General features: G+C 36.8%; 1 protein-coding gene across 4 annotated transcripts in view; it reads left to right on the forward strand.

Moving 5' to 3' along the window:
• Positions 1 to 23205, forward strand: part of PDXDC1 (pyridoxal dependent decarboxylase domain containing 1) — an 84165-nt gene that overhangs the window by 49273 nt on the left and 11687 nt on the right. For all 4 annotated transcript variants that reach the window (XM_037814138.1, XM_037814140.1, XM_037814136.1 and 1 more), the window contains exons 7-13: positions 6186 to 6254; positions 7277 to 7355; positions 13026 to 13110; positions 14013 to 14061; positions 14199 to 14300; positions 15887 to 16012; positions 22421 to 22471. In XM_037814138.1, the coding sequence (XP_037670066.1) occupies positions 6186 to 6254; positions 7277 to 7355; positions 13026 to 13110; positions 14013 to 14061; positions 14199 to 14300; positions 15887 to 16012; positions 22421 to 22471 (561 nt within the window). The remainder of the gene's footprint in view (positions 1 to 6185; positions 6255 to 7276; positions 7356 to 13025; positions 13111 to 14012; positions 14062 to 14198; positions 14301 to 15886; positions 16013 to 22420; positions 22472 to 23205) is intronic.

Genomic DNA, 23205 nt, shown 5'->3' on the forward strand with positions numbered 1-23205 from the left:
TTGGTGTTTATTTGTCAAATCTATATTTTCCTCTCTCTATTATTTAAGTTACCCGTATCAATACTCTTCAATTCTATACCCTCCTCCAGATCTCTCTCTCCTGTCTTTTGTTTTCAGCAGGCAGAACTCCCTTTGGTAGTTCTCATAGAGCCAGTCTCTTTTTAATGAATTCTCTCAACGTCTGTTTATCTGTGACTATTTTAAACTCTCCCTCATTTTTGAAGGACACCTTTGCTGGGTAGAGAATTCTTGGCTGGCAATTTTTCTCTTTCAATATCTTAAATATATCTTACCACTAACTTCTTGCCTCCATAGTGTCTGATGAGAAATCAGCATTTATTCTTATTTGGCTTATTTGGTGAATCACTTTTTTCTTGCTGCTTTCAGAATTTTCTCTTCTTTGTCATTTGACAGTGTGATTAGTATGTGTCTTGGAGTAGGTCTATTTGGATTTATTCTGTTTGGAGTACTTTGGGCTTCTTGGATTTGCATATTTATGTCTTTTTATAAGGGTTGGGAAATTTTCAGCCATTATTCCTTCAGATATTCTTCCTGGCCCTTTTCCCTTCTCTTCCCCTTCTGGGACACCCATGATACATATACTTGTGTGCTTTGTGTTGTCAATCATTTCCTTGAGACCCTGCTCAAATTTTTCCATTTTCCATTTTTTTCTCCAGTTGTTCTTTTGTCCATTCAAATTAGGTTGCTTTGTCTTCTAGTTCACTGATTCTTCTGCCTCTTCAGATCTGCTGTTGTGTGTCTCCAGTATATTTTAAATTTCATCTACAATGTCTTTTATTTTCATAATGTCTGTTATTATGAAAAAAGTGTGTTATTTTTTCTGTATAGTCTTTCAAATTGTTCTTTATCTCTTCTGGTGTCTTTTTTAATCTCTTTATACACATTTTCCTTCATTTCTTTGAACTGATTTCAGGAGATTTGTTTGCACATCTTTGATTAGTTGTTCCAGATTCTGTGTCTCCTCTGATTCTGATCTGTTCCTTTGACTGGGCCATTTCTTCTTGAGTTTTAGTATGCCTTGTGATTTTTTGCTGATATCTGGTCATCTCGTTATCTTGATGGGTCTATTCTGAAGGTCAGTTTCTCTCTCTTGTCCAGAATTTAGTTATTGCATGGGTTTGTATTAGGGCACTTCTTTCACATTTGGGTCATCCATATTTCTCAGCCAAAACAGGGCCAGGTACCCATGCAGAGGCTGCAGACCAGCTCCAGTGTGCCTGTGATAGGGTCTGGCAGGGGTCTGAAAAGCCCTGCATTTTCTGGCTTGCTTAGCAGATGGCGATCCTTGGCTACTTATTCGTCCTCAGAGCTGTTTACCTACTGGAGCCTGTGAGCGTCTGACTCAGCGGGGCTGAAACTGTGGGGTTCCTGTGCCCTCACTTTACCTGCCAAAATCTAGTTCAGTGTGGGGATCTCTCCCCCACTGTTCTTGCGACGGAGGATTTCCACTGCCTCCCCAGCCTGCAGCTGTCCCCCAGGCAAGGATCGCTGCTGTTTTCCTCAAGGATGGGAGATGGGCACCAGGACCCACAGCTGGAATCAGTCTCTGACTGCGTTTTCTCAGATTCTTTGTCCTTCACTGACCTGGCCATGAGATGTCCTCCCCTTTCCCCTGGGTCCCCAAATAGTTGATTTGGCAGTTTCTGCCTGGCTGATTGCTGCTTTGGAGAAGGATTCTGCTGTTCCCTCCCTAATCCTCCATTTTGGAAACTCCTCCTTGTTACCCTTTCATATTCTGCCCTCCCCAGTGACTTACGTCCTGCCTTGGGGCCCTGTAAGCTTGGGTTTCTGTGTCTGGATCTAGGTGGGGATCTGTCTCACTGCTGTGAAAGATTTTATAGTCTGTGTCTCTGGTGGGAGGTAGGACGGATCCCAGCTGCTGCCTCTGGGCTCTTTCCAAGCTGTGTGGGATGAGTGAAGGGGATGGGAGAAGACTGCTGGACCGGAGCAGACGTCTCCTACCTGATTGTGGGATCCTTCTCCAGGGTTCCAAACAAGTGAGAATTGTCCTTTTTTTTTTTTTTTTTTGCTGAATCTCTGGGGAGAGGTTTTCAGTAGCTGTCTTGCTGTTGATGTAAGTTGTTGATGACCTCACTCACTGTAGTTTTGATTTGCATTTTCCTAGTGACTACTGTCTTCAGTTGCCTGGATTGCTTGTAACAAAGTACCATGGATGAGTTGGCTTAAACCACAGGAATTGTCTCGCAGTTCTGGAGGCTAGATGTCCAAAATCAAGGTGTTTGCAGGGCAGTACTTCCTCTGAAGTCTGTAGGGTTCTGATGGTGGCTTGCAGGCAATCAGATATGACTTAATCTCTGTTTCTGTCACATGGCCTCTCTGTCCTAATTCTCCCTCCTTATAAGGGCTGAAGTCAAACTGGGTTGATTTGGCCTCATCTTAACTAATAACATCTTCAAAGATTCTTCACATATCCTTCAAAGAGCATGTGTAAATACAACTGAGAACACGTTAATAGGACTGGGTGTTAGTACTTGAACATGTCTTTTGAGGGGACATGATTCAGTCCATAACAGCTAATTCTGTTGAATGTCTTGTCAAGTGCTTTTTGGCCATTTGTTTATCCTCAATGGAAAAATGTCTGTTAAAGTCTTTGCCCATTTTTAAATTGAGTTGTCTTTTTGTTGCTAAGTTGTGGGAATTCTTTATATATTGTGGATAGTAACCCTGTATCAGATATATGACTTTCAGGTATTGTCTTTCATTCTATAGGTCTTTCACTTTGTTGATAGTGTCTGTGATATACAAAGTTTTTAATTTTGATGAAATCCATTTTATCTCTTTTTCCTTTTGTTGCTCATGCTTTAGACATCAAATCTAAGAAATCACTGCCAAATCCAAGGTCATGAAGGTTTCCACTATGTTATCTTCTAACAGTTTTATGGTTTTAGCTCTTATATTTAGGTCATTGATCCATTTTGAGTTAATGTTTGTATATGGTGTGAGATCAGGGTCCAACTTCATTTTTTCACATGTGGAAATCCAGTTTTCCCAGCACCATTTGTTGAAAAGACTGTTCTTTCCCCATTGGATGTACCTGGTATCCTTGTTGAAAATCAGTTGGCCATATATGTGTGGGACTGTTTATGAATTCTCGATCCTATTCCGTTGGTCCATATGTCTATCCTTATGACAGTACCACACTGTTTTGATTACTGTGGCTTTGTTCTAAGTTTTGAAATCAGGGAGTGTGAGTCTTCCAACTTTGTTCTTCTTTTTCAAAATTGTTTTGGCTATTTGGGGCCCTTGCAATTCCTTATGAATTTGAAGATTGGCTTTTCCATTTCTGCAAATAAGGCTCCTGGAATTTGGATAGGGATTGCTTTGAATCTGTAGATCTTTTTGGGTAGTATTGACATTTTAACAATATTAAGTCTTCCAATCCATGAACTCAGGATGTCTTTAAACTTAGTTAGATCTACTTTAATTTCTTTCAGTAGTGTTTTGTAGTTGTCAGTGTACAAGTCTTCCACTTTCTTGGTTAAATATATTTCTAGATATTTTATTCTTTTATATGTTATTGTAAATGGAATTGTTTTCTTGTATAGAAACACAACTGTGTGTTTATCTTTCACCCTGCTGAATATGTGTATCATTTCTAGTAGCTTTCTTGTGGATTCTTTGGGGTTTTCTTTATATAGGATCATGTCTTCTGAGACTAATTTTACTTCTTTCTTTCCATTTTTGGATGCCCTTTTTTCTTTTTCTTGCCTAATGCCTCTGGCTAGAACTTCTAGTATAATACTGAATAACAGTGGTGACAATGGGCATCCTTGTCTTGTTCGTGATCTTAGAGGGAGAGCTTTCAGTCTTTCACCATTGAGTATGATGTTAGCTGTGGGTTTTTCATATATGACCTTTATCATGTTGAGGAAATTCTCTTCTATTCCTAATTTTCTGAGTATTTTTTATCATGAATGGATGTTGGATTTTGTCAAAGCCTGTTCTGCGTCAGTTTAGATGTCCTTGTATTTTTTTTTCTTCATTCTATTAATGTGAAGTATTACATTGATTTTCGTATGTTGAGCCACCCTTGCATTCCTGAAATGAATCCCAATGAATCAGAGTATATAATCCTTTTAATATGCTGTAAGATTCAGTTTGCTAGTATTTTGTTGAGAATTTTTGCATCCATGTTCATAAGGGAAACTACTTTGTAATTTTCTTGTGCTGTCTTTATCCAGGTTTGTTTATGCTGGGCAATGCTGTCATAGAATGAGTTAGAAAATGTTCCCTCGTCTTTACTTTTTTGGGGAGAGTTTGAGACGGATTGGTGTTAATTGTCTTTAAATGTTTGGTAGAATTCACTGGTGAAGCAATCTGGTTCTGGACTTTTCTTTGTTGGAAGAGTTTTGATTAGCCACTCAGTTTCTTTACTTGTCATATCCGTTCAGATTTTCTATTTCTTCTTAGGATAGTTTATGTAATTTGCCTTTCTAGGAGTTTTTCCACCTTTGGTTTAGCTTGTTCTTCTTCTGGTTCTTCATTATGTGTAGTTAGCTTATTGGTTTGAACTCTTTCTTTTTTAATATATGCATTATAGCTATATATTTCCCTCTGAGCATTGCTTTCGCTGTATTCCATAAGTTTTGGTATGTTATGTTTTCATTTTTATTTGTCTCAAGATACTTCCTAATGTCCTTTTTAATTTTTTCTTTAAGCCATTGATTGTTTAAGAGTGTGTTGTTTAATATTATTATCAATTACCAATTAATTGTTAAATTAATAATGTAATATCTATTTGTTAATATTCTAGTTTTCCTTCTGTTATTGATTTCTAGCATCACTCCATTGTAGTTGGAAGAGATACCTTGTATGATTTCATCTTTTAAAATTTATTTATACTTACTTTGTGACCTAACAAAGTCTAGCCTAAAGAATGATCCATGTGAACTTGAGAAGATTGTGTATCTTTCTGTTGTTGGATGAAGTATTGTATAATGTCTTTTAAATCTAGGTGGTTTGTAGTGTTATTCAAGTCCTCTGTTTCCTTGTCTAGATGTTCTATCCAACATTGAAAGCGGTGCATTGAAATCTCCCAGCTATTATTGGAGAACTGTCTGTATATTCCTTCAGTTCTGTCAATATTTGCTTCATATTTTTTGGGCCCTGTTTTTAGGTGCATATATGTTTATAACTGTTATCTCTTCTTGTTGAATTGACTCTTTTATCGATATATAATGTCCTTTTTCGCTTCTAATAGTTTTTGACTAAAGTCTATTTTGTCTAATATGAGTATAGCTATCCAAGCTCTTTTTGGGTTATTATTTGCATGGATTATATACATTTTTATTTTCCAAAAATGTTATTTTTACAAATACTCTGGTAGGTATGTTTCTATACCCATAAAAATATATTTGTGTATAAATACATTTATTTATACTGAGAAAATATCTGGAAGATTTTGTGCTAAAGTTTAATATTGGGAGATTGGTGGTTTAATCTCTGTATTTTTTGTTTGTTTTATTGGTATCTCAATATTTTTTAAAACATCCTTTAGTGAAGAAAATGTGTGAATTAAATGCTTATTAAATTTTTGCCTTTAAATGTTATTGTCTTTGTTGTACAGAAAGTATGCTACAACTGCTTAAAATTCCTAAAACTATAAACTTCTCATGTGTTTGGAAGCTAAAAATGAAGAATCTAAAATTAATTTGACAGTAATTGTCTCCTTCCATAATAGTGGTTTCACTTCTCTTAAGAAATGTACATCTGCTAGTCCATATTTATCACATTTTAGGGGTGGGTGCACCCAGAAATAAGGTAATATTCTTTGCCTTTGGCTGATGTTATTTACCTGTATGTCTGGAGGAAGAATCCCAAATTGTCCCCCAAAATGCTCAGAACTCAGTTGTTTCTCTTTTGGGGAAGGTGTTTTTGTGTTTTGGTATGTTCTAGCATATACCAGAAATAATGACTTGACTAATTTAGAAAATTCTGCATTGTTTAAATCCCGTTATAAGACATCTCAACTTCTGAGAATTCACTTTTTTTTTGCTTGACTTTGTGAATGTTTAACATCTATTGTAATATTAAGAGCTCCTAAAGAGAGAGATTTTTAAAAATAATTATGGTTTGTCTTTTGGGGACAAAAGTGAATGGTGACAAAGATCCTTTTTTGTAAATTTGTGTGTTCCCCCTTGCAGCTGGGCTTGCCCTTTCCCTGCTTGTGTCGTGTGCCCTGTAACACTATGTTTGGATCTCAACATCAGATGGTAAGTTAGCCTTTTGATTTGTAAAATAGTAGCACAAAATTGTGTTTTGAAACTGTGTATTCCTTTCAACTGAAATTCGCTGGTCTCCAGAGAAGTATTAGCTAATTGATTTATTGCTTAGCTCTTTTCATTGCTTTTCTGTTTGAATGGCCATGAAGTTTGGCTGGCATGTGGTCAGAAGCATGTGGCTCTTAGGGGTCTTGTACTCATGATGTCTTCTCTTTTAAAGAGAATCATGCAGTCCAATTAGGCACCAGAATTTCCCTCTGACACTTTTAATTTTAAAGGTTTATCATTGTTGTCTGGATTTGTGAACGGGCAGATTTTGAAAATGAGGTTCTACATTGTAATCTTTGGTTCGGGTTCTGCTAGAGTTTTTTTTTTTTAAGATGTATCACTGATAAGCATCTCCATACTTTAGCCAGAAGCAAAAGAGATTGATTTTAGGGCTCTGTATATTGTTTTTTTTTTTTTTTTTAATTTGTTTGTTTTTTCCCCAAGGTAATTGCATTTTCTGGTTCAGATGCAACATTAGAGATGCATTCTTGGCTGATTTTTGGTGGGTGCAGAACATTTTCTTTAAATGTAAATGTTTAAAACTAGAGAATTTTTGGTCCTGTGTATGCACAGATTTTAACTCAAGTCTAACGTCAACTAATTTTTCTAATTAGTCTTTAAGGAAAACTATTTGATTTCCACTCTTACGCTTTGAGAAAACAAAACTGTCAAGGGGTTAGTTTGAGAGTCATCTGCCTTCAATGTTTAAATGTTTAGAAGGAAATTCTGGTGCTTAATTGAACTGCTATGTTTCTACTTAAAAGAGGAGACATAGTAATTACACGATTCCCTAAGAGCCACATGCTTCTGACCCATATGTCAGCCAACCTTCATGAACATTCAGACGTGGTTTGAGATAAGGTTAATTTGGGAGTCATCTGCTTCTTTTGGAAGTCATAATTTTTCGTTATAGTAACTTTTATGCTAGTCATCTTATGTTTTTCTGGTTTGTCTTTTGGTCCCAGGATGTTGCCTTCTTGGAGAAACTGATTAAAGATGATACAGAACGAGGAAGACTGCCCCTGTTGCTTGTTGCAAATGCTGGTAGGTATCACAAACCTGAATGTTCCATTTTGGATATATGAGAGAGAAGCTAGGTACTTAGCCTAAAAAATAAATGTTTGAGTCTCATGTTTAAGATAGTCTATGACAGCATTATGATGAAAATTATAATATTTAATTAAAATTAAATTAATTAAAATTAAAGTTGGCTTGTTAGAGTCCCTTTAGTTGTCAGTTTGTTTGGGGAGTTATTTTATGCGTGTTGGTGTATAATTTTTTTTAATTTAATTTTATTGAGATTGTTCACAAACCATACAATTATCCAGAGATCCAAAGTGTACAGTCAGTTGCCCACAGTACCATCATACAGCTGTGCAACCATCACCACAGTTAATTTGTTTTCAATTTTTATACCATTTTCATTACTCCAGAAAAGAAATAAAGACAAAAAAAGGAAACTCAAATCCTTCCATACCACTAACCACCCCCATTCCATTATTGACTCATAGTATTGGTATAGCACATGTATTACTGTTGATGAAAGAATGCTAATACTACTAACTATAGTATATAGTTTGCAATAGGTATATTTTTTTCCCTATATGTGCCTGCATTATTAACTTCTGGTTATAGTGTCATACATTTGTTCTAGTTCCTGAAAGAGATTTCTAACATTTGTAAAGTTAATCATGGACATTGCCCACCACAGGATTCACTGCTTTGTACATTCCCATCTTTTAACCTCCAACTTTCCTTCAGGTGACATCCACGACTCTGAGCTTCCCCTTTCCACCACATTCATGCACCATTCAGCACTGTTAGTTATTCTCATAACGTGCTTACATCACCTCTGTTCATCTCCAAACATTTAAGTTCAACCTAGTTGAACATTCTGCTCATAATAAGCAACCGCTCCCCATTCTTTAGCCTTGTTCCATATCCTGGTAACTTATATTTCATATTTATGAGTTTACATATTATAATTAGTTCATATCAGTGAGACCTCGCAATATGTGTCCTTATGTGTCTGATTTATTTCACTCAATATAGTGCCCTCAAGGTTTCTTCATCAACCTGTTTTTTTTTTTTTATGACGGTTTTGTTCACAGCATACATTCCATCCTAAGTAAACAATTGATGGTTCCCTGTGTAGTCATGTATTTATGTATTCACCACCACCACCACTATATGAGGACATCCCCATTTCTTCCACAAAGAAGGAGGAAGAATCAAAGAAGACAGACAAAAGAAAAAGAAAAAAGAGGAAGAAAAACAAAACAAAAACATGACAGCTAGGAAGCAACAAAAGGAAGATAGAATTAAACTAAAGTACAATAAAAGAGACAACATCACCAATGCCAAGAGTCCCATACCCCTCCCTTATGTCCCTCTCTTATAGGCATTTAGCTTTGGTATATTGTCTTTGTTACATTAAAAGAAGCGTAATACAACGTTTCTGTTAACTATAGTCTCTAGTTTGCATTGGTTGTATTTTTTCCCCAGTACCACCCTATTTTTAGCACTTTGCAGGGTTGACATTCATTTGTTCTCACTCATGTAAAAACATATTTGTACATTTTATCACAATTGTTGAGAGCTCTAGGTTTCACTGAGCTATACAGTACCAGTCTTTATCTTTCCTCTTTCCTTCTGGTGTCCCTCATGCTCCTAATCTTCCTCCTTCAACCATACTCACAGTCATTTTTTTCAGTGTACTTACATTGTTGTGCTACCATCACCCAAAATTTTGTTCCAAACCTCTCACTCCTGTCTTTTCCTATCTGTCTGTAGTGCTCCCTTTAGTATTTCCTGTAGAGCAGGTATCTTGTTCACAGACTCTCTTATTGTCTGTTTGTCAGAGAATATTTTAAACTCTCCCTCATTTGTGAAGGACAGTTTTGCTGGATATAGGATTCTTGGTTGGCAGTTTTTCTCTTTCAGTATCTTAAATGTATCACACCACTTCCATGGTTTCTACTGAGAAATCCGGACATAGTCTTATCAAGCTTCCTTGCTGCTTTCAGGATTCTCTCTTTGTCTTTGACATTTGATAAAATCTGATTAAGTTTCTTGGCACAGGCCTATTCAGATCTATTCTGTTTTGGGTACGCTGCACTTCTTGGATCTATAATTTTATGTCTTTCATAAGAGATGGGAAATTTTCATTGATTATTTCCTCTATTATTGCTTCTGCCCCTTTTCCATTCTCTTCTCCTTTTGGGACATGCATGACACGTACATTCATGCGTTTCATGTTGTCATTCAATTCCCTGAGGCTTTGCTGATATTTTTCCATTCTTTTCCCTATCTGTTCTTTTGTGTGTAGGATTTCAGGGGTCTTGTTCTCCAGTTCCTGAGTGTTTTCTTCTGCCTCTTGAGATCTGCTGTTGTATGTCTCCATTGTGTCTTTCATCTCTTGTGTTGCCTCTTTCATTTCCATAGATTCTTCCAGTTGTTCTTTCGAACTTTCGATTTCTACCTTATGTTCACCCAGTGTCTTCATTATACCCTTCATCGCTTTTGCCATATCTTCCCTAAACTTGTTGTATTGATTTAGCATTTGTAGTTTAAATTCTTGTATCTCAGTTGAAGTGTAAGTTTCTTCCTTTGACTGGGCCGTATCTTCATTTTTCTTAGTGTAGGTTGTAGTTTTCTGTATCTTGCTTCCTTGTTTACCCCAATCATGTTTTCCCAGACCAGAACTGGCTCAGGTCTCAGAAGGGGGCAATATTCAGTATCAGGTTTCCCTGAGGATGTGTCTTAGAAGATTGACACACCTTGTGAGGCCTCAAGCCACTGTGCTTTTCCTAACCTGCCTAGCAGGTGGCACCTGTCAGCCTGTTGCTCCTGACTGGTGTAAGAAGGTGAGGCCCCCTTAGTTTCTGTTTGGCTGTTTTCCCCCAAGCTCTGGGGTCTGGTTCTGAATGGAAGGCCGGTAGTAGAGCTGGGCACCACCTCCTTCCTCTTAGAGAAGATACATCCCCTAGGGAGTTATCATCTTCATTTAAATAGGTTCTTTGTCTCTCTGACTCTGCTATCTCTACCCTTGTCTGGGTCAAAGCACTGCAAACTGAAAATGGCTGAGGTTTTTTCCACTGAGCCACTCAAGTTGAGAGAGAAAAAGGCACAGAAAGCCCCCTTTCAGAGCCAGTCCACGGACCCCCAGTTTCACTCATCGGCCAGAGGTAACACCTGGTCTTCTGGGCTCTCCCTCTTGGGACAGCGGAGTCTTCTGGTTCTTTAACGTCAGTCATCACTAAAAGCTTCTGTTTGCTTTTTGGGGATTTGTAACTTGTATTGAGTAGTCCACATTTGTTAATTAAATCCCCAATTGGAGCTGGACTGAGGTATATTCGCTTGTTCAGGGAGTGCTGCTTTGTACCACAGCGAGGTTTTGCTGTTCAGCCTGCCATTGGGGGAGGTCTCCCAGTGCGGTTCTGCAGCTTTTCCTTACAGATTTTATGCTGCAGTCTCAGGCATTCCTCTCAATCCAGGTTGGTGTACGATGTGTGGACAGTCACGGTTGTCCCCCAGCAGTTATTTCAGATTACTTACTAGTTGTTCCTGGTTGTTCATTAGTTGTTCCCGGGGACTAACTACCTTCCACTTCTCTCTGTGCCGTCGCCCTGGTATATAATTTTTAATTTAGATTGTAAGTGCTTCTCTCATCTTACTCTTCCTAAAAAAAAAAAAAAAAGTCATATTTAAATACTACCTTGTAGACAGCAGGTCAACTACTTGTTTCTGTTCTACCTCCTGTCTACCTCCTGTGTTGTGTTCAGCATTGTATTTAAGTCCTGGAGAGGGCATAGGGTTAAAAAAAAAATTAACGGAATAGGAATTGAAAAGGAAAAAGTAAAGCTGTCTTTGTTTGCAGATGACTTGATTGCATAGATAGAAGGTCCTAAGTAAAAAGAAAAGCTGTAGAACTAATAAATGGATTTAGCAAAGTTGCAAGATGTGTGGTCAACATGAAAATATCAATTGTGTTTCTGCATACCATCAATGAATGATTGGAAATTGAATTTAAAAATACCATTTATAATAGCATCAAAAAACATGAAACATTTATGGATAAACCTAAACTATATTCAAGATCTGTGCACTGAAAATTACAGATTGTTCCTGAGAGAAATTCAGGGTGTTGCTAGTAAATGGAAAGTTATACCATGTATGTGTACATGGTATTGAAAGACTCAAATTTCCTGAAACTGATTTATGGAGTCAACCCAATTCCTATCAAAAATCTCATCAAACTTTCTTGTAGAAATTGATAAGCTGACTGTAAAATTTACATGGAATCACAACGGATATAAAAATAGGTAAAATAATTTTGAAAGGGACCAAATTTGGAAGACTTATCCAATCTGATTTCAAGACTTACTATGAAGTTACAAATAATTAAGATTATTTGAGATTAATTGAAGAAAATAGAGAATTCAGAAATAGACCCTCATGTATATGGTCACCTGATTTTTTATACAAAGATACCAAAATTATTCAATAGAGAAAGGATAGTTTTCTTCAACAATGATCTCAGAATAATGAGATATCCATTTGGGAAAAAATTGAACCTCGATTCTTACCTCACGCTGTGTGCAAAAATTAAATACTAATGGATTATAGACCTAAACGTAAGAGTACACATTCCCAGTCAGCAGACATTGCCAGAACATTTGGAAAGGGAATCTGGTTGCCATCCTGTCACTAAAGCACAGCACTTTGCTTTATATTTTGGTGAAGGTCATGTGAGATAACCCATACATTGGCATATGATCTTGTTTCAACCACACTAAATGTGTCAGTTAAGTTTGTTTTTTTAATTTAAGATACATTTATGTATGTGTGTGGTGGGGGTGGATTTCAGTCCTTTTCCTGGCACAGTAGAGTCATTTTCTTTAGTGTGTTTTGAGGCATTTGGTGAGGTTTTAAAATCTTAGTTGTTTAACATTTGGGAGAGTGCATGACCCTACATTTTATTTATGCTCTGTCTTTGAAGAGAGGATCTGCCCAGCAAATCTGTTGTGTAACAATTTACCAAGAAACTGGCAGAGTGTTTAACATTTTTAACTGGCTTCAGAATACATGACCTATATTAAAAGAAAGAATCTCTCAAATTGGATGAAAAAACAAATTCATCTGTGCACTCTTTATGAGGAATACACCTAAATCAAAGTAACTGAGAAAGTGACACAAAAAATAAAAGGGTGGAAAAGGCTGTCTAGGGCAAATGCTAACAAAAAGAAAGCACTGTTGCGTATTAGTGTGAGGTGAAATAGACTTCACATTAATGAAAGTTATAATCTAAGTGATATAACAGTTTGAATGTTTATGAATGTTATGAATGTAACTTTGAAAAAATATAAGGAAAAACTGTTAGAATACAAGTATAAATTGACAAACCCACCATCTTGGTGGGATATTTGAATAATCAACAGATGAAGTAGAAAATAAGTATAGGAGAGGAATTTAAATAACAACAATTAACAGGCTTGATTTAATAGGTACATATAAAAGTACACATTCTTTTCAAAACTTGCATAATCAACTTGCAAAAATTGATTTAAAAATCCACAAAGAAAATCTCAATGAAATAGGAATGTGGTAAGTTACTTCCCCCATGAGGAGACACTTTATGTAAAAGCTGTGATGCTATAAAGACTCAGAAAGTATTTGCTCCTTTTAGTATTGTTTTTGTTTGTCTAATCCTAGGAACTGCAGCAGTAGGGCACACAGATAAGATCGGACGTTTGAAAGAACTCTGTGAGAAGTACGGCATGTGGCTTCATGTGGAGGGGTAAGTAGATGATGACGTTTGCTCCATGTTGGCCCTGCACACAGCTGTTCATGGAGGAAGGAAATGCAGGCTCTTATTTGTAGTGACATTTATTCCTATTTATTCCTAAATGACAAAATAATACCGATTGGCATAAGAAGAGGAGATTTTATTGGTTCAGATACCTGAAAAGACCAGTGTTAGGACTGGCTGTAGGCATAGTGTCAATCAGGACTCTGTGTCTGTGTCTCTCTCTCTCCCTCTTAATTTCCTCTGTGTTGGCTCCACAGAGGAAAATCTCCTAATATGATGCAAGGTAGTTGCAGCAGCTCCGGCCTTTCAGAGTTCTTGTTCAATGGGCCTGAAGTTCCTGCAGAAGTCTCCTACTGAACCAATCAGTTACTGTGGCCAGGGAAATGTAACATCGATGAGTTAGGTTCTTTGCCTCCGGAGCAGGTAGTTGTGGTATCTCCTCCACCCAAAGCTTGTGGTCTGATAGAAGAGATCGGGGTGGTTCCCAGAAGGCAGTTGGCGTGCCATTAAGAGAAGAAAGGAGAGAGAAAGCAGGACAGCCCACAATAGCCCATATCCACCAGGTCATGCTAGGTAGGTTTCTTTTTTATTTTATCCTTCAGGGAAAGAATAATGACTGGAAAGAAAAAAGCTATGAAAGATAAAAAATGGTACACTCATTAGACAACATAAGTAGGAGGTATCCCCTGAAATATATCTTGATTAAAATGTATTTTCAAGGTTTTCCTGAAATTTGTATAAACCACATTTTCTGTTGTCATAAAAGCCAATAACACAGATGAAAGATATTTAAATATCAGCTTGCAACAACCCAGCCTTTTTTTAAGTACCTGCATAGTGAATATGCAACAGTAAATAATTCATCCTTAGACTGGTGTCTTTTCTTCCAGTGTGAATCTGGCAACATTGGCTCTAGGTTATGTCTCCTCATCAGTGCTGGTATGTTGTTAATTTACTAAATATTGGTGTTTTTAAGAAGGAATTAAAAATTAACCACTGTTTTTATGAATGGAAGAGGGTGTTGAATTTATGTATTCTGTCAGATAATCTGACAAAAGTTGTTCTCCTTTTGGTAGGCTGCAACCAAATGTGATAGCATGACATTGACTCCTGGCCCATGGCTGGGCTTGCCAGCAGTTCCTGCAGTGACACTTTACAAACATGACGATCCTGCCTTGGTAAGCTTGCTCTTACAAGGAAGAGGATAAGGAGTGGCTAATAATCATCATTCAGTTTGGGGCTAAATGCAGAAATGTAAAGGGGAAAGGCAAAAAATTTCCTTTATTCTGCTTCTAGTACTTTTTTTTGTGGTTCCTTCTAATCATTTCCAGAAAATATTGTTAATGTAAGTGAAATGGTAACATATATTTTCCTATTCATTTTCCCCATACTTCCCTATGCTTATAAGAATTTTTATGACATTTTATGTCTGCATAATACTCTTACCACTTAGTGTTCTGGTTTGCTAATGCTGCCGGAATGCAAAACACCAGAAATGGACTGGCTTTTATAAAGGGGGGTTATTTAGTTAAACAGTTACAGTCTTAAGGCCATAAAGTGTCCAAGGTAACACATCAGCAATCGAGTACCTTCACTGGAGGATGGCCAATGGTGTCTGGAAAACCTCTGTTAGCTGGGAAAGCACGTGGCTGGCGTCTGCTCCAAAGTTCTGGTTTCAAAATGGCTTTCTCCCAGGACGTTCCTCTCTAGGCTGCAGTTCCTCAAAAATGTCACTCTTAGTTGCACTTGGGGTATTTGTCCTCTCTTAGCTTCTCCGGAGCAAGAGTCTGCTTTCAACGGCCATCTTCAAAATGTCTCTCATCTGCAGCTCCTGTACTTTCTTCAAAGTGTCCCTCTTGGCTGTAGCTTCTCTTCAAAATGTCACTCACAGCTGCACTGAGTTCCCTCTGCCCTTCAGCTCATTTATATGGCTCCACTGATCAAGGCCCACCCTGAATCGGTGGGGCCATGCCTCCATGGAAATATCTCATCAGAGTTATCACCTACAGTTGGGTGGGGCACATTTCCATGGAAATCTAATCAGCACCAAAATGTCTGCCCCAGAAGACTACATCAAAGAATGTGGCTTTTTCTGGGGGTCATAATACATTCAAACTGGCACACTTAGTAAGCAATTTAATTGTTCTCCATTTATGAACTTTTAGGATGTTTTCACATTTTTGTTACTGAAATAATGACACAATGAACATCTTTCTATATTTCAAATTATTTCCTTAGAATATGTTTCTAGAAGTGGAATTACTGAATTGGAGTATTTTAAGGCTCCTGATCCTATTGCCCAAAAGGTTGTAACATGATATTTTATACAAAACCATAGCAGTGGTTCTTGAGAGTGGATTGGTTAGTGATAGACACATTCAACATAAGCTTTAAGTGCTTACTACTAAAACATTCATGTTTTGCTTAGTTGATAATGTTCAGGTATTTGAGGGCACTCAGAGCAGCTGTGGAAGGGGCTGTCTCTTGAGTGGCAAAGAGCTCTGGCTCTGGGATTTGATTGATCTGAATTCTCATCATGGCTCTGCCACTTCTTAGTCGTGAACCGTTGGACAAAGCAAGGTCTCTGAGCTGAGTTGCCTAGAGTACTTACCTCATAGAATTGTTGGCTGACCAGATGTATAGTGCAAGCAAAGCACCTAGCATAGTATCTGTCACATGCTAAGTGTGTAATAAATGGTAGCTAGTTCGTTTGGTTGTGTGATTTTAATGGCTTTGAGTAATAAACCCCTTTTGGTTTTTTCAGACCTTAGTCGCCGGTCTTACATCAAATAAGCCAGCAGACAAACTCCGTGCCCTGCCACTGTGGTTATCTTTACAATACTTGGGACTTGATGGGATTGTGGAGAGAATAAAGCATGCCTGTCAATTGGTGAGTAGAAACCTTATTAAAGGGGCCACAAATATTCTGTGGCAAAAGTAAAAGCAGAACAAGACTTCATTTATTTACCCTCTATCCAATAACTACATTGTCTGGATTTATCATTTTATGAGCAAGCAGACTAATTGTCTTGCATGTATATGGTACTTGTTCAGAGTTCTAGAAAAGAGTGTCAGGATTTGTGTTACAGTGAAACCAGATTAAAATGAAAACAAGTGTCAGCATGGTATCAGAAAACAAGTAAAAGATAACAGCCAAGAGTGGAGAAGGATATGCAAAAGGAGGGGATAAATGTTCCACTTGACTGACTGACTCCTGAGCATGAAGGACTATGATGGTTAGGAGTTGATTATGCATTGCATGTGTATTTTTAACACCAGCTGCCTTGGGTTCCCAAGTGTTAGGCAGGGCTCTAGAAGCAGTTGAAATTCTCTTTTCATTATTTTGAGGTGTCCTAATTGTAAAAACATGTAAATAATGCTGTAGTTAAGAAAACAAATAAACATATGTATGTAATTTAAGAGCTAAGCCCTTAAGCTTAAAAGCATTTTCCTATCTGTAAAATGGGGATAATAATATAAGAAAAGTTTGTTGTGAGGATTTAATGAATTCATGCATGTAAAGCTCTTCCAGTAGTGCCTGATCATATAGTGAGCCATGCATAAAGGTTTCACAATAAATCTTCGTTTTAAATATATTCTTGGTGAGTTGGTATTTCCTAAGCTATCATTCTGGTATTTAAGAAGAATCAGTATTTTCATATTGCTGTAGCAGTAGTCCTTTGGTTCATAGTATGTTAGGATCGCTCATTTTTACATTAAAAATAATAAGATTTATGCATATTATGTTTTAAAAGTACATTTAAAAAAAAAAAGAGGGTTTTCTCAGTGTGTTGTTGGCTCTGTCTTGAGTTTTGGTTCTGAGAAAAGAGAAGACTATTGCCATAATAACTTACTCAATTTGGGGAAGGTTTGGGTTCTCGAGGGAGAGTTTTTAATTCCCCTTGGTCTATGGAGTACAGGAAAAGAATGATGACATTAACTACCAAACCCTTGAAGTCACCACAACTCTGGCATTTTCCTCCAAGCAAAAAGTGATCTCAAATACTTGTGAGGACTTGAATGATATCTGTTGCTGACTCACCACTGTTAAATGTAGGCATATGTGAATCTGCTTGGAAATTAAGCAAATGTGGTTATCTGTGTACCCTCATGTCTTATATTCCATACTACATCATAGATTTCCTGAGAGCAAAAATCAGTATCCTTCTTCTCCGTGTCCTCCTCCTTATCCTCAGCCCCATCATCATGAGTAGCAGTTATTGAGTATTTACATGGCACCAAGCACTATGAGCACTTTATATGCATCATCTCATTTGATCATCACAATTGCAGTAGAATGTAAGGTCCATTAATAACAAGATATTAAAAAGTAGTTTTCATGAGGGTCTCCAGTGTTCAATATTCAGTAAGTTATTTGCTAATTTCATGAACCCAAATCCCATGAGGTAGATACTATCATTATCACCATATCAGTGATGGAGCTGGGATTGAGAGATTAATTGAACATCAGTGGTGATGAGGGATGGTAGCCATCACTTGTGTAATGCTTACTATGTTCTAGTCACTGTTTTTAAACACTTAGTGTATCTCAACCCATTTAATCTTCACAACAACCCGGTAAGATAGATATCATCTTCCCCATTTTATGGTTGGGGGAACTGAAGCACAGGAGGTTCAATAACTTGCCCAAAGTCATAGCTAGTGAGTAGCAGATGAAGAAATTTATCTATGTTCTACAGTTGGTAAGTGGCGGGGCCAGGGTGTGAACCCAGACCCTGTTGTTAAGCATAACGCTGATTGTGGCCTCTTATTTACCTTTCATCTCTTTTCCCCAATATCTAGTATTGTGCTTTGTACTCAATAGTTACTTACATTGGCAATATGACAAATTCACGTCTCATTAGAAAAAGTGTTTCTTGAACCATGAAATGTAACTTTTAATGGAAAGGTTGGGGAATATGTGCAGATGTTGAAATGCAAAGATAAGCAACCAGATTTAGAAATCATTAAGTTGCAGATGCCTGTATGCCTGAGATGCTTGCTGGCAGTCCTGCCAAGACTCTCACAAAACTGTTTTTTTTTTTTTAAAATTAGAGAAGTTGTAGGATTACAGAAAGATTGTGCAGAAAATACAGAGTTCCCATGTACTTCCCTCACACTTGCAGCTTTCTCTATTATTAATACTGGGCATGCCTTTGTTACAATTAATGAAATAGTATTATTATAATTGTGCTATTAACTATAGTCTGTAGTTTATGTCAGGATTCACTGTATTGTACAGTCTCCTAAAGTTTTTTTAAAGTTTTTATTCTAGTAAATTATATACAACCTAAAATTTCCCCTTTTAATCACATTCATGTATACAATTCATTGATATTAATTACCTTCACAGTGTTGTACTCCCATCGCCCCCATACATTACCAAAATTTTCCATCACCCCAAACAGAAACTCTACCAATTAAACATTAACTCCCCATTCCCTATCCCCACCCTGACCCTGGTAACTTGTCTCATAGTTTTTGACTATGAATTTGCTTATTTTAATTATTTCATATCCACGAGATCATACAATATTTTTCCTTTTGTGTCTGGCTTATTTCACTCAATGTGATGCCTTCATGGTTCATCCATGTTGCAGCATACATCAGAATGTCATTTCTTTTTACAGCCGAATAATATTCCGTCTTATGTATATATCACATTTTGTTTATCCATTCATCTGATGATGGACCCTTGGGTTGCTTCTGTCTTTTGGCAATTGTGAATAATGCCACTGTGAATATCAGTGTGCACATATCTGTTCAAGTTGCTACTTTCAATTCAGCAATCCCAAGTGGAATTGCTGGATCATATGGTAATTCTATCTATAACTTTCCGAGGAACTGCCAGACTTCTTCCACAGCTGGTAAACCAATTTACAGTCCCACCAGCAATGAGTTGAGTGTTTTTTGTTTTTTTTTTTTTCTTTAATAGTAGCCTTACTAAGGGTTTGATATGTGGTTTTGATTTGTATTTCCCTAATGGCTAATGATATTGAACATCTTTGCATGTGCTTATTGGCCATTTGTATATCTTTTTTGGAGAAATGTCTATTCAAGTCTTTTGCCCATTTTCTAATTGGATTGTTGGTCTTTTGTTGTTGAGTTATAGGATATCTGTATATTTTCTGGATATTAAATCCTTATCTGATATATGGTTTTCACATATTTTCTCTCATAAAACTGCTTCAAAATTGGAAGAACTAGAAAAAGAAGAGCAAGCTAAATCCAAAACAAGGAGAAAGAAGAAAATAACAAAGATTAATGCAGAGATAAATTAAGTAGAGAATAAAAAATGAGAGAGAATCACAAAAGCAGAAGTTGGTTCTTTGAAAAAAATCAGTAAAATTGACAAACCTTTAGCTAGACTGATGAAGAAAAAGAGAGGACACAAATAACCAAAATCAGAAATAAAAAGGGAGATATTACTACCAACCCCACCAAAATAAAAAGAACTCTAAGAGGGTTCTGCGAACAACTGTATACCAACAAATTAATTAACCTAGATGATATGGACAGATTTCTAGAAACACTATAAACTACCTTTGCTGAATCAAGAAGAAATAGAAGACCTCAACAAACCAAATAACTAGTAAAGAGATTGAATCAGTAATCAGGAATCTCCCAAAAAACAAAAGTCCAACACCAGGTAGCTTCACAGGGGAAGATTACCAAACATGCCAAGAAGAATTGACACCAATCCTGCTCAACTTTCAGAAAACTGAAAAGGAGGGAATATTCCCTAATTCATTTTGAGGCCAACATCACCCTTATACCAAAGCCAGATAAAGTTACCACAAGAAAAGAAAATTACAGACCAATATCTCTAATGAATATTGATGCAAAAGTCCTCAAAACAGGCTAGCAAACCAAATCCAACAGTACGCTAAAAGAATTATATACCATGATCAAGTGGGATTTATACCAGGTATGCAAGGGTGGTTCAACATAAGAAAATCAATTAATATACAACATTAAGAGAAAAAAAGGAAAAAAAAAAAAACACGTGATGAGTCCAATTGATACAGAAAAAGCATTTGATAAAATCCAGCACCCTTTTAAATAAAAACACTTAGAAAACTAGGAATACAAAGAAGCTTCCTCAACATGATAAAGGGCATATATGAAAAAACCCACACCTAACATAGTACTCGGGTGAAAGACTAAAAACTTTCCCTCTAAGATCATAAACAAGACAGGATGCCTAGTGTCACCGCTATTATTCAGCATTGTACTGAAAGTTCTAACCAGAGCAATTAAGCAAGAAAAAGAAATAAAGGCATCCAAATTTGAAAGAAAGAAGTAAAACTTTCCCTATATGCAGATGACATGTTCCTATATACAGAGAATCCTGAAAAATCCACAGCAAAGTTCCCAGAGCTAAAATGAACTCAGCAGAATGGTAGGGTACAAGATCAACACCCCCAGATCAGTAGTGTTTCCATAAACCAGCAATGAGCAATCGATAAAAGGAACTTAGAAAAATCCATTTACAATAGCAACTAAAAGAATCAAATATATACAAATAAATATAACCAAAGATGTAAAAGACTTATACACAGAAAACTACAAAACATTGCTAAAAGAAATCAAAGAAGACCTAAATAAATGGAAGGATATTCCATGTCCATGGATTGGAAGACTAAATATTTTTAAGATGTCAGTTCTACCCAAAGTGATTTACAGATTCAATGCAATTCCCAATCAAAATTCCAACAACCTTCTTTGCAGAAATGGAAAACTCAATCATCAAATATATATTGGAGGTTAAGAGGCCCTAGATAGCCAAAACTGTCTTAAAAAAGAAGAATGTAGTTGGAGAACTTACACTTCCCAATCTTAAAACTTATTACAGAACCACAGTAGTACAAACAGCGCGGTACTATACAAGGACAGACATATAGACCAATGGAATCAAATTGAGAGTTCAGAAATTAACCTTCACGTGTATGGCCATCTGATTTTTGACACTGGGAAAGAATAGTCTTTGCAACAAATGGTGCTGGGAAAATAAGATCTCCATTTGCAGAGGAATGAAAGTGGTCCCCTACTTCATACCACATGTAAAAGTCCACTCAAAATGGATCAAAGACCTTAATATAAAAGCCAGGACTATCAAACTGCAAGAAAAAAACATATGGCAGCATCTTCAGGACCTTGTGTTAGGCAGTGGTTTCTTAGACTTTATACCCAAAGCATAGGCAACAAAAGAAAAAATAGATAAATAGGACCTCATCAAAATTAAAAACTTCTCTGCATCAAAGGATTTTATCATGAAAATAAAATGACAGTGTATGCAATGGAAGAAAATACTTGGAAACAACATATCCAATAAAGGTTTAATATCCTGAATATATAAAGAAATCCTTCAACTCAACAACAAAAAGACAAACAACCAAATTTAAAATGGGCAAAAGACTTCTCCAGAGAAGATATATACATGACCAAAAGGCACATGCAAAAATGCTCAATATCATTAGTCATTAGGGAAATGCAAATCAGAACCACAATGAGATACCATTTCACACTCAGTAGAATGGCTACTATTAAAAATAAAAAAAAATTACAAGTGTTGGAAGATATAGAAAAATAGGAATACTCATTCATTGCTGGTGGGGATGTAAAATGTAGCCACTGTGGAAGAGAGTTTGGCAGTTTCTCAAAAATTAAGTATAGAACTGCCATAATGACCTGGTGGCAATCCCACTTCCAGGTATATGCCCAAAGAATTGAAACAATGACTTAATCAGATATTTGCACACCAGTGTTCATAGTGGCATTATTCACAGTTGCTGAAAGGTGGAAGCAACCCAACAGTCCATCAACCGGTAAACAAAATGTGTATATCCACATGACGGAATATTATTCAGCCATAAAAAGGAATGAAGTCCTGATCAATGTGACAATATGGATGAAACTTGATATCCATGTTAAGTGAAATAAGCCAGACACAAAAGGACAAATATATTATCTCACTGATAAAAAAAATACTTAAAATAAACAAGCTCATAGAGTCAGAACTTAGGTTGCCAGGGGACAGGGTGAGGATAGGGAATAGGGAATTAGGTTTAAAATGTAGAGTTTCTACTTGGGCAGTAGAAAAGTTTTGGTAATGGATGGCGGTGCTGGTAGCACAACATTGTGAACCTAATTAACTACACTGAATTATATATTTGAATGTGGTTAAAAGCGGGAAATTTTAGGTTGTACATATGTTACTAGAATAAAAATTTTAAAAAATTGCTTCTTAACGTGACAATCTAATGAAATTACTTAGGCTTTTTATTGTCATTTGTAGAGTCAACGGTTGCAAGAAAGTTTGAAGAAAGTGAACCACATCAAAATTTTGGTATAGTATATTACTTCATCTGTTTTTAAATAAATAACTTTTACCTTCAACAACTTAGAATGATTTTCTCCAGATTTGATACATTTCAGTAGAGCTTTGGTAGCTCCAGTAAATAAAGTCATTATAGTCTATTTCAGATTGTTTTAGTATCTCAGTACTTGGGGGTACAAATCATCCTCTCCTTTGTGTTTACTGATTCTTGCCCCCTGTGTATTATAACTTTTTATTATGAGCTAGATGTTTTTCCCCTTGGGAATTGTATGTAACCTGAGTAGGTGTGTCAACAGTTTGACTAGCCTAGGTCCATTTTTTTAATGTTACTTTCATGGCTTTAGGAGTCCTACACTACATAGGACACAAACCTGGGTGTGGGGTACACCTGCCATTTTGACTTCTTATGAGAGAATGTTTTTCTCCCTATCCAGAGCCTCAGGCAGAGTTAAGCTTTCTTGCTGGTCAGTGGGTAGAGTTTTTCTGTCCTTCCTTTCATAAGGAATGTTCTTCAAAGGTCCTGGATTTATGTGGAATTCTTGGTGACTCTCCAAGCTCACCACCTGTCTTGATCCCCAAGTTTTGTCTCCTGACTCTCACTTGGGCATCAAAACCCAAGATCCTAGCCATTGAAACCAAGTTCCAGACCCATACATGTCAACCACTGCCCCCTATAGCTTAGCTTACACACTCAGAAATCTTCTTTCTGCTTTCTCTTCATTTCTGGGATTCACTTTTTTTGT

This window comes from Choloepus didactylus, chromosome 21, assembly GCF_015220235.1.
Source record: "Choloepus didactylus isolate mChoDid1 chromosome 21, mChoDid1.pri, whole genome shotgun sequence".
Lineage (NCBI taxonomy): Eukaryota > Metazoa > Chordata > Mammalia > Pilosa > Megalonychidae > Choloepus > Choloepus didactylus.